We start from the raw sequence: 12,314 nt of genomic DNA on the forward strand, positions 1-12,314 counted from the left end.
CCAAACCCCCAAAAATGTTAAGCAGCTTATTTCAGGGGGGCTACACTGTAACGTGAAACACCACAATCTCTACCACATCTCTCTCCTGTCTGCCTCCTGTAGGCGATCCACAATAGATTAGCTAGCTCCTGTTTGGATCCACTCACTACAGAGTCCTGCTTTCTGTGTGTCGGTATGAGCCGTCCGATTTGGCCCCCTCCAGGCAGCACAGCTTCAGCCCAGAGCACCACAAAACATCACATCACCTGGTGAGTGGCGACACAGTGCCATTAGGGAGAGAGAAAGGAGCTATACACATTAGGAGCCATTCTGTCCCAGTGCTCCATCAATAGCAGACCCTTACAGTACACACTGCTGTGCTGCCTGGAGCCTGTCACACAGCTCATACCAGCACTCTGGGGTGACGTTGCCTGTAAGGCACAGAGGAGAAGAATATAATATCTTTTCCACCATACAAAATGTATAAAACATCACATCATACACTAGCCGTGCTAACGTTTCACTCCAAAGAGTAGCATGGAGTGGAATGATGACTTAATCAGACTGCTACCCAGGCTGATCATACACATTTAAAAACATTGAACCGGACACGCTGTACACATAGACACCTAGCGTCCAAATAGCAGGAGGGGACTCCCTGTCCTCCGTGACTGAGCCTCCCCTGTGTCTGTGGCAGAGTATGTGAGCGGAGCGAGGAGCGGAGCGAGGAGCGGAGCGTGCCCAAATTGACTGGAGCACGGAGCGAGATTCCCAAAGGTTGGCGCGTCGGCCTTCTCGCCTGCTCCAATTTCGCTCCAGTAGCGCTCACTTCACGAGCGCAGGGCATGCCCGGCCCAGCATGCATTTGTAGTCTACTTGTGTGCTGCTAATAGCCCCTTGCTTTAGCTACTGTCATGGAGTTTGCTAAATATTTTCATAAAAAAACTGATAAAACAAACAGGTGCAAAATCAAGGTGACTTACAAAGATGAGAACCAAGAGCCATTTCTTGTGATGTAATGTCCAGAACTAAAGAATCATTGTGGAATCTGAAGAGACACGTATCCTGAAAGCATGATGGTGCACTACATGCACATGCTGAAAGAAAGGAACGAGGTGGGTAGCTAACTGTGTCATTGTGGATTTATAAACTACAGATCTGATCTCTTAGAAAGTTTCCTTCATTTTTGTTCTATTATCTATACAATAGGCCATAATTGATTTTGTCCCAATAGGCCTGGCATATTCCAACTTTCATGGAGGTTATTTTTCCTAAATACCTTTAGGCCTACCTATAGAAAAATAAATGCATCCCTGCCCAGCCTGGCAAGAGTGGTCAAAAGGGTGTTTAGTATCCCCAGTGGCTCTGCAAGTGTGGAGAGGATATTCACCGCTGCTGGCCTGCTCTCCAGGCACCAGGCACTGTAGACTGAGCCTATTAAGGCATTTGTTGTTTAAAGTCACAGCCTATATGCGCGATTTATAGACTAACAAAATGTTGCGCTTAATGTCCCTGACTCCCTACCCGCAAATGCTTCACAATGTATTTATTTGTAGGCTATAGCCTTGAAATAATTGAAATAATATAGCTTAAATAATTCATTTTCGTTCCTTCTTAAGCTCCCTGTCTGGCTCCTATTTAGAGTGTTTATATGGTGTTTAATATGACATGTAGCCTATTTGAAATGATGAGCGCTTCTTACAGTCACTTTTTCATGTTTATTCAAATGCTTTTCATTCAAATCATATGGTTTGGTTTCAATACTTCAAAACCAAATGGTAGGTCCAGGTAGTCACAAAAATAGATGGGTGTTGGTTAAATTGTGATTTTAATGAATGGAGGGAATTTGGAGCAGCAGTTTTATTTATTTTTGTGACCGTGAAGCATTTTTTTAGCGGAGCGGTTGGAAAGGACGTGGAGCGCTGAGTGGGATTTCCTACTGCTCCACTATGCTCACGTGGAGTCTTGTCTGTGGTCAGTCAGGTTAGGTACAGTAGTATTATATTGTCCTGTAGTGCTAGACTAGGGAGGAAGCATGGCTGTTTTGGGATTACATCACTGCCTGGGATTACAGACTCTAATACGTTCCAGATGGGCACCGTTGTACGGGATTAGGACCGGCTGATTGGACGACTGGAGAGGATGGGGGGGGTTCAGAGGTCGTCACCCCCTACCCCCAATATCGCCAGTCCTGGCATTGGAGGGACCAAATTAGATACTTACCTAAGGCATAACCATACTGATATTCCATTAACAAATGGAGTATAAATCAACATCCCAACCAAAAGGCAGATGAGGTCATAGTCACGTTCAGTCAGACAAACAGAAACAGAAAGGGTCAAGTCAGTCAGTGTCTATACAGTATATATAGCATTAGGAAAAAACGTTGAGAGTTCAGTATTTTACAGTGTCGCGTAAATGCAGTTGAATGTTTACGCACACACTACAGACACTGTATACACACACACACACACACACACACACACACAAAGACAGCGCTCTCTGTTGGCTAATGCAGGGTGATTCAAATAACCAACTCATCATCAAGCTTTGATGATTTGAATCTGCTGTGTAGTGCTAGGGCAAAAACCAAAACGTGCACCCAGGAGGGCCCCAGGACCGAGTTTGGGAAACCCTGGGCTAATAGAGTCTAAAGTGGGTTGTTCATGGGGCTAGCAGCGACTGTGTTGTTGATCCAACACTCTCTTCCACCATTTAGTTTAGGGTCCACCGTATTTGTTTAGAGCTTGCTCTGTTTATCTAAGGTTTAACATTGTGTGTTCAAGATTTACACTAGCTTGTTTACTCACTGTTTTCACCATCGCTTTCTCTCTGTCGTTTTGTCTGTCTGTCTCTGTCAATCTGTCTCTCTACCTCTCTCTTTCTCTCTCTCACTCCCTTTCCCTCTCTCACTCTCTCGCTGTCTCTGTCTCTCTCTCTCTTTGTGTGTGTGTGTGTGTGTGTGTGTAGGACCTGAACAAGCGTCTGTCCCTGCCTGCTGACATCCGTATCCCAGACGGTTACCTGGAGAAACTACAGCTGACCAGCCCCTCCTTTGACCAGCCCCTCAGCCGCCGCTCCCGAAGAGCATCACTGGTGAGAGACACACACACACCCTGGGGAGATGGGAAGGATTGGGGAGGTGGGAAGGATTGGGGAGGTGGGAAGGATTGGGGAGGTGGGAAGGATTGGGGAGGTGGGAAGGATTGGGGGGGTGGGAAGGATTGGGGGGGGTGGAGGGAAAGGAGAGACGTATAGGAGCCTCTCCTTCGACCGCCCCTGAGCCGCCGCCTCTAGGAGAGAAGCCGAGCAAAAGAGAGAGAGAGGCAGACAACAGGTAGATTAAAAACTGTGTGATAGAGACTGTAATACAGTCCGAGAAAAACTGATCGAGAGAGACTGAAGATGAGAGGGCTCACACCTGGACTGTCTCTTCTGCTCTTCCTGTTGTCGTCTGTTTACATCTAGCCTCAGAATGGCCTGCGTCAGCACCGCTGCATAATTGTGCTCCATGTTAGTGTTTATACGTCGGCATCTGTCAGCGAGCACACTGCATAACTGTGTTCTGTGTGTGTGCGTGAGTGTTCATGCTTTTGCCTCTGTCAGGATGAGAGTAGAGGAACAGTACGGTTCTCTGTTCTGTTGAGCGAATCACATGCTTCCACTCACATGCACCAAACTGCTTCTCCTCCTCCTCTCTCTCATGCCATAAAGGCTAATGGTCCGTCCAGTGTCAGATGAAATTAGCCCCAGTCAGTGGAGGAAGGGATGGGATGGGGCCATATAGAGTGCATGTGCAAGCACGCACTCACTCACGCTCTCTCTCTCTCTCTCTCTCTCTCTGTCACACACAAACACACACACACACGTGAGGCAGTTAGAAGGATTTGTGACGTGTGTGTCTGTGTGCTTGTGTGAGTCCGTCTCTGCTAACGAGGACATACACCATATTAATACGATCGTTTACTTCTCTCTTCTCTCTTAGTCAGAAATTGGATTCGGCAAACTGGAGACCTACATCAAACTGGACAAATTAGGAGAGGTATATGTGTGTGTGTGTGTGTGTGTGTGTGTGTGTGTTTCCAGTCTTGTCTTCTCCCAAATCTACCACTATCTCAAAGGCCACAGCTGCTGGTTTCCAATGGTCATTAATTAGACTTAGACACTCAGTCATTGCACCTTCACCTGGTCATTGAGTTCATAGAGACCTTGACCTCTCACCTCTACTCTTAGCTGATAATCAGTGTTGAGGGGATCAGTTTGAGCAAAGCACAGAATCACAAATTATCTTGATCACATAGTGATTAGTTAAAGGGGCAATCTGCTGTTGCTGCATCCATTTTTGGATGTTTAAATTGATTAAATATACCCATTGATTCTTGAAGAATATAACTTATAAATGCCTCATGACCTTAGTTCAACTGTCGTACCCCATCAGAACCTAAAATATATGATTGTTTTACTCCACTGTTTGTAAACATTGTAATTGTATTGTAAACAAACACTTTATAGTCTCCCCAAAAAACGTTATTTTAAAGTCATGGATGGTCAGTCCTTGCATTCATTACTCTGTCTATGAATTTGAGAGTGGATACATTTCGCCAGCCCCTTCACTCACCTTTTTGCCAAAATAGTTTGTTATTGTTTCAACTGCAGATTTCCCCTTTAATTAGGATGCAAGGTGATTTATAGATCAGTAATTCTGTGTAGTTGATCTCAAACACACACAATCACTTGTCTGTCCAACTGGATCTGTTAGTTCTTTCATCCCTCTTTCCTCTCTCTCGCTCCCTTTCTCTCACTCTCTCGCTCTCTACTCTCTCACTCACTGTCATCCTTCTCCCCCTCTGTCTCTCTGATCTCTCACCCCTCTTGTTTTATGGGGGCCGGAGTGTAATGTGGTGTTTTAACCCTAACCCCCTAAGTAAGCGAGGTCTCCCTCAAAAGTCCAAGTTTCTCACCCATCTCTCTATCCCTCCGTCTCTCCCTCCAGGGGACGTATGCTACAGTGTTTAAAGGAAGGAGTAAACTGACAGACAACCTGGTGGCTCTGAAGGAGATCAGACTGGAGCACGAGGAAGGAGCACCCTGCACCGCCATCAGAGAGGTGTCCTTACTGAAGGACCTGAAACACGCCAACATTGTGACCCTGCACGATATCATCCACACAGACAAGTCCCTGACGCTAGTCTTCGAGTACCTGGTGAGAACAACATCCTCTTTCTTACGCCTCATATCATTGAGGATAGATAGGATGTAATAGTTTCAGGAACAGTACAGCCTGGTGAAATCAATCAAATCAAATGGAATGTGTCACATGCTTCGTAAACAACAGGTGTAGACTTAACAGTGAAATGTTTACTTACGGGCCCTTTCCAACAACGCAGAGAGAAAAATATCAAAAAGAATAGAAAGCCAAGGAATAAATACACAATGAGTAATGATAACTTGGCTATATACACGGGTTACCAGTACAGAGTCGATGTGCAGCGGTACGAGGTCATTTGTGTTTCTGTGTTGCTGCTGTATTCAGTGCCTCATCTTGTCTTCTCTCCTGCTCTCCTGCAGGACAAGGATCTGAAGCAGTACATGGACGACTGTGGGAACATCCTGAGCATGCAGAACGTCAAGGTGAGTGTCTACAGTGCACTACAGGCTGCCGGCCATGGCCTCCCTGTCTCCATAGAGACGAGGCTCCTCCTGTGACTAGTGCAGTGTCAACTCAAAGAATTGAAATGTGTCACCACAAATGGAAGTTCTCTCATGGAAAAATAAAGTTATTCTAATCTAAAGGAGATTTTAGGGAAACTACTACGTCTTTATTCCTACTCGCGTAGTTTAAGGTAATAATAATTTTGCTGGTGTTTCCACAGTTGAAAGTATCTGACTTAAGAGATCTGACATGTGTTGTTTTGTCTCAGATATTCTTGTTCCAGATCTTGCGAGGGCTGGCGTACTGTCACAAACGGAAGGTTCTACACAGAGATCTGAAGCCTCAGAACCTGCTCATCAACGACCGAGGAGAACTCAAACTGGCAGACTTCGGTGAGAGATATGCTCTCATTCTGCCCTGGGTTCTAGGGGTTGAAAACACTGGTTGTTCCTCAAATTCACATTTCACACTATCGTGCCAACCTGAACCGTACTGAGCTGGCTTGGATATTTTCTTTTCACATGGTCTGGTTCCAGCAACTAGGATGGAGGTGGAACCAGGCCAGCACAGTCCATGTCAGCTTGGCTCAGTTTGTCGTGATTCCTGACATTTTATTTTATTTATTATTAATTTTTAATTGTACCTTTATTTAACTAGGCAAGTCAGTTAAGAACAAATTCTTATTTACAATGACGGCCTACACCGGCCAAACCCGGACGACGCTGGGCCAATTTTGCGCCGCCCTATGGGACTCCCAATCACGGCCGGTTGTGATACAGCCTGGAATCGAACCAGGGGGTCTGTAGTGACGCCTCAAGCACTGAGATACAATGCCTTGGACCGCTGTGCCACTCGGGAGACATTGAGCCTGTCTATTCAGTAAAGTCTGACAGAAATGTCCCTTTGTGTAACACATTGGTATTTTGTTCCAGGTCTGGCCCGGGCCAAGTCAGTCCCCACTAAGACGTACTCCAACGAGGTGGTGACGCTCTGGTACCGGCCTCCTGACGTTCTACTGGGCTCCTCAGAGTACTCCACACAGATAGACATGTGGTGAGTGGGCTGAGGTGATCTAGAACCATGAGAGAACCAACATAGAACCATGAGCATTACTTGAGGGTTATCATGAGCCATAATTTATTTATCTAATCTGAATTATATATGCCAAACTGAAAGCAATCTTGACCCCTATATCTATCACACTTTTGGCAGTCCTTATGTTCCCCTGAATAATGAGAATAAACATGCATCTCATTTACAGTGAAGGGCAGGGAAGGTTAAGTGGAAGGGAGTGGATAGAATCCCCTAATAAAGATATGTATTGACTTGTTTTACATCTATTTGACCCCTAACCTGAACCATCTGACCCCAGGGGTGTGGGGTGTATATTCTATGAGATGGCTGCCGGGAGGCCTCTGTTCCCTGGTTCTGCTGTGGAGGATGAACTGCATCTCATCTTTAGACTGCTGGGTGAGTGCTGCCATCTGGTGGCGGGAATACAATATGACATGGCATGCTACGGTTAAATCAATTTGCTCTCTCTTACCTATGTAATTCAATGTTGTGCACTGTTGTGTGTTATTAATCATTTTAGTTTGCTTGTACAGTACCAGTCAAAAGTTTGGACACACCTACTCATTCAAGCTTTGTACACTCTTGGCATTCTCTCAACCAGCTTCACCTGGAATGCTTTTCCAACAGTCTTGAAGGAGTTCCCACATATGCTGAGCACGTGTGGCTGCTTTTCCTTCACTCTGCGGTCCGACTCATCCCAAACCACCCCAATTGGGTTGAGGTCAGGGGATTGTGGAGGCCAGGTCATCTGATGCAGCACTCCATCACTCTCCTTCTTGGTAAAATAGCCCTTACACAGCCTGGAGGTGTGTTGGGTCATTGTCCTGTTGAAAAACAAATGATAGGCACACTAATCGCAAACCAGATGGGATGGCGTATCGCTGCAGAATGCTGTGGTAGCCATGCTGGTTAAGTGTGCCTTGAATTCTAAATAAATCACAGACAGTGTCACCAGCAAAGCACCCCTACACCATAACACCTCCTCCTCCTCCATGCTTTACGGTGGGAAATACACATGCAGAGATCATCCGTTCACCCACACCGCGTCTCACAAAGCCACGCCGGTTGGAACCAAAAATCTCAAATTTGGACTCCAGACCAAAGGACAATTTTCCAACGGTCTAATGTCCATTGCTCGTGTTTCTTGCCCAAGCAGGTCTCTTCTTATTATTGGTGTCCTTTAGTAGTGGTTTCTTTGCAGCAATTCGACCATGAAGGCCTGATTCACACAGTCCCCTCTGAACAGTTGATGGTGAGATGTGCCTGTGACTTGAACTCTGTGAAGCATTTATTTGGGCTTCAATTTCTGAGGCTGGTAACTAATTAACTTATCCTCTGCAGCAGAGGTAACTCTGGGTCTTCCATTCCTGTGGCGGTCCTCGTGAGAGCCAGTTCAAATCAAATCAATTCATTTTATTTGCCACATGCGCCGAATACAACAGGTGTAGACATTACCGTGAAATGCTTACTTACAGCCCTTAACCAACAATGCATTTATTTCTTAATAAAAAAGTAAAATAAAACAACAACAACAAAAAAGTGTTGAAAAAAAGAGCAGAAGTAAAATAAAATAACAGTAGGGAGGCTATTTACAGGGGGGTACCGGTGCAGAGTCAATGTGCGGGGGCACTGGCTAGTTGAGGTAGTTGAGCTAATATGTGGGTAGAGTTAAAGTGACTATGCATAAATAATTAACAGAGTAGCAGCAGTGTAAAAAGATGGGGTGGGGGTGCAAATAGTCTGAGTAGCCATGATTAGCTGTTCAGGAGTCTTATGGCTTGGGGGTAGAAGCTGTTGAGAAGCCTTTTGGACCTAGACTTGGCGCTCCGGTACCGCTTGCTGTGCGGTAGCAGAAAGAACAGTCTATGACTAGGGTGGCTGGAGTCTTTGACAATTTTGAGGGCCTTCCTCTGACACCGCCTGGTATAGAGGTCCTGGATGGCAGGAAGCTTGGCCCCAGTGATGTACTGGGTCGTACGCACTACCCTCTGTAGTGCCTTGCGGTCGGAGACCGAGCAGTTGCCATACCAGGCGGTGATGCAACCAGTCAGGATGCTCTCGATGGTGCAGCTGTATAACTTTTTGAGGATCTGAGGACCCATGCCAAATCTTTTCAGTCTCCTGAGGGGGAATAGGCTTTGTCGTGCCCTCTTCACGACTGTCTTGGTCATGATAGTTTGTTGGTGATGTGGACACCAAGGAACTTGAAGCTCTCAACCTGATTCACTGCAGCCCCGTCGATGAGAATGGGGGCGTGCTCAGTCCTCTTTTTTTTCCTGTAGTCCACAATCATCTCCTTTGTCTTGGTCACGTTGAGTGAGAGGTTGTTATCCTGGCACCACACGGCTAGGTCTCTGACCTCCTCCCTATAGGCTGTCTCATCGTTGTCGGTGATCAGGCCTACCACTGTTGTGTCGTCAGCAAAGTTAATGATGGTGTTGGAGTCGTGCCTGGCCATGCAGTCATGGGTGAACAGGGAGTACAGGAGGGGACTGAGAACGCACCCCTGAGGTGCCCCCGTGTTGAGGATCAGCCTGGCAGATGTGTTGTTACCTACCCTTACCCTACCCTACGCTTACCACCTATTATTTCATAATAGCGCTTGATGGTTTTTGCAACTGCACTTGAAGAAACTTTCAAAGTTCTTGAAATTTTCCGGATTGACTGACCATGTCTTAAAGTAATGATGACTGTCGTTTCTCTTTGCTTATTTGAGCTGTTCTTGCCATAGTATGGACTTGGTCTTTTACCAAATAGGGCTATTCTCTGTCACAACACAACTCATTGGCTCAAACGCATAAAGAAGGAAAGAAATTCCACAAATTAACTTTTAAGAAGGCACACCTGTTAATTCAAATGCATTCCAGGTGACTACCTCATGAAGCTGGTTGAGAGAATGCCAAGAGTGTGCAAAGCTATCATCAATGTAAAGGGTGGCTACTTTGAAGAATCTCAAATATAAATTATATTTTGATTTTGATTTGTTTAACACTTTTTGGGTTACTACATGATTCCATATATGTTATTTCATAGTTTTGATGTCTTCACTATTATTCTACAGTGTAAAATTTTTTAAAAATAAAGAAAAACCCTTGAATGAGTAGGTGTGTCCAAACTTTTGACTGGTAGTGTATATGCCACAGTACCACACATAAAATTGTCTCTGGAAAAGTAAAGTTAATCTAAGTCAGCTGTTATGATTAAAGGTCCAATGCAGCTGTTTTTATCTCAATATCAAATCATTTCTGGTTAACAATTAAGTACCGCACTGTGATTGTTTAATTTAGCTTGGACTGTCAAGGAGTGGTTTGAGTGGAGAGAGGAAAACTGAAAATTTCAAACAGCTCTTACACTAAAAGGGCATTATCATTATTTTCACAATTTCACAGTATTATTCCAACCTCGTAGTGTTGAAATGTATATAAAACACAGGAAAATCACGTTTTTGACTGCGCTGGGCCTTTAGCCTTCCTGTATGTCTGAATATCCTCTCCCCCACCCCCCTCAAACAGGCACACCCACAGAGGACAGCTGGCCTGGGATCTCCTCCATGGACGAGTTCAAGTCCTACAAGTTCCCCAAGTACAAGACACAGCCCCTTATCAACCATGCACCCAGGTATGTAGGGCTGCCTGTGGTTGGAGCTGAGGGGTTTCATATGAATAAATATTGTCCTAACATCCACTGAAGTTCTCAAATTGTCGCCAATGCATGAATAAGTGAACATTTGACTTGAATGTAAGTTAGGATTTCGCCCCTTATCAGACAGACGCCTTTTCCAAAGCGATTTCCACAGATTCCCACAACAAGTAGCTACACCACATATCCCTTGTCAGCTCTTTTCCCAAAGTGAATGGCTTATGTGTAAAATCCAGGTGTTTCTTTTTTAGTGAAGTACCTTGGTATTACTGGCCATTCTGCTTTGAAAAATGTTTTCTGAGAGTGTGTGTGTGCTGTGCTTTTGTGCTGTGCTGCTTTCTGTGTGTGTGTTTGTGTGCGTGTGTGTGCTTCACTTCCTGTGGAGGACATCCTGTGGAATAGTCGACTCCTAGAGTTTGCTACACCACCATGAGTCACTCCCACTGATCTAACACCTCTCCCTCTGTTCTCTATGTCCCCCCTGTCTCTCTCTGTATCTCTTTCCCTCCCAATCTCTCTCTCCTATCCCTCGCTCTACCTCTGTATTTCTCTCTCTCTCTCTCCTCTCCCTCTGTTCTCTCCCTTGTCTCTTCCCCCTCTGTATTTCTCTCTCTCTCTGTTTCTCTCTCTCCTCTCCCTCTGTTCTCTCCCTTGTCTCTTCCCCCTCTGTATTTCTCTCTCTCTCTCTCCTCTCCCTCTGTTCTCTCCCTTGTCTCTTCCCCCTCTGTATTTCTCTCTCTCTCTGTTTCTCTCTCCTCTCCCTCTGTTCTCTCCCTTGTCTCTCTCTGTTTTCTCTCTCTCTCCTCTCCCTCTGTTCTCTCCCTTGTCTCTTCCCCCTCTGTATTTCTCTCTCTCTCTGTTTCTCTCTCTCCTCTCCCTCTGTTCTCTCCCTTGTCTCTTCCCCCTCTGTATTTCTCTCTCTATCTCTCTGTTTCTCTCTTTCCTCTCCCTCTGTTCTCTCCCTTGTCCCTTCCCCCTCTGTATTTCTCTCTCTCTCTCTCTCTCTCTCTCTCTCTCTCTCTCTCTCTCTCTCTCTCTCTCTCTCTCTGTTTCTCTCGCTCTCTGTGGTTCTCCGTTCTCAGGTTAGACACTGACGGCATTGACCTGCTTCTGTCATTTCTAAAAGTGAGTTCCACTATATTTGAATAGGGACGGATAAAAACACATGAACTCATTGAATAAACAATCATCCGAAGCGTTGCTCCACTGTTCCAACACCCGTATCTGAAAACCAGTCACATGTTGATGTTACATTGGGACAATGTACTTGGACAAAACTGGGAGAATTGTAAGGGAACACTCAGTGAACACATGGCCTATAATAACTTCACCAGAAGGTAGACGTGTACAGTACATTATTTAATATTTAATATGACTTACTATTTAGCTTCCTGTAGGCAGGAGTTGAAATGCAGAGTGGTGATGTTTGTATGTCATGAGTTCTCCAATAGAGGGACACACCCACACACACACACACTGTAATGTTTCTCTGTCGTTGCTTTTCCAGTACGAGTCCAAGAAGCGGATGTCTGCAGATGAGTCGATGAGAGAGCCCTACTTCAGCAGCCTGGGAACGCGCGCACACACACTGCCAGAGAGTGAGTGATACACACACGCACACACACTGCCAGAGAGTGAGTGATACACACACACACACACACTGCCAGAGAGTGAGTGATACACACACACACACACTGCCAGAGAGCAGGGCTGGAGACTTGGCAGGCTCTGCTTACTGTTCTAGTGATATCAGTCTGCAGTTTACACACTCAAGTAGTCAGCTGCAACTGTGTAACAAAGCTCTGAGTGTTCTAAATATGGAAATGGAATTGTTCTGGCTATGGTAATGCTTATCTTCGTTCCTTTTCTCTCTTTTGTGTTTGTGTGACAGGCATATCCATATTTACACTGAAGGAGGTCCAACTGCAAAGAGATCCTGGCTATAGGAACTCTAACTATCCTGAGTCAG

General features: G+C 45.4%; 1 protein-coding gene across 1 annotated transcript in view; it reads left to right on the forward strand.

The window, feature by feature from the left end:
* LOC121577081 (cyclin-dependent kinase 17-like) overlaps positions 1–12,314 on the forward strand; it is a 60,060-nt gene that overhangs the window by 45,360 nt on the left and 2,386 nt on the right. The window contains exons 5-15 of the mRNA XM_041890844.2: positions 2,950–3,075; positions 3,965–4,021; positions 4,973–5,182; positions 5,548–5,610; positions 5,901–6,024; positions 6,565–6,685; positions 7,005–7,102; positions 10,219–10,324; positions 11,428–11,470; positions 11,853–11,943; positions 12,237–12,314. Coding sequence (XP_041746778.2) covers positions 2,950–3,075; positions 3,965–4,021; positions 4,973–5,182; positions 5,548–5,610; positions 5,901–6,024; positions 6,565–6,685; positions 7,005–7,102; positions 10,219–10,324; positions 11,428–11,470; positions 11,853–11,943; positions 12,237–12,314 — 1,117 coding nt within the window. The remainder of the gene's footprint in view (positions 1–2,949; positions 3,076–3,964; positions 4,022–4,972; positions 5,183–5,547; positions 5,611–5,900; positions 6,025–6,564; positions 6,686–7,004; positions 7,103–10,218; positions 10,325–11,427; positions 11,471–11,852; positions 11,944–12,236) is intronic.

The sequence above is a fragment of the Coregonus clupeaformis genome, chromosome 11 (assembly GCF_020615455.1).
Source record: "Coregonus clupeaformis isolate EN_2021a chromosome 11, ASM2061545v1, whole genome shotgun sequence".
Lineage (NCBI taxonomy): Eukaryota > Metazoa > Chordata > Actinopteri > Salmoniformes > Salmonidae > Coregonus > Coregonus clupeaformis.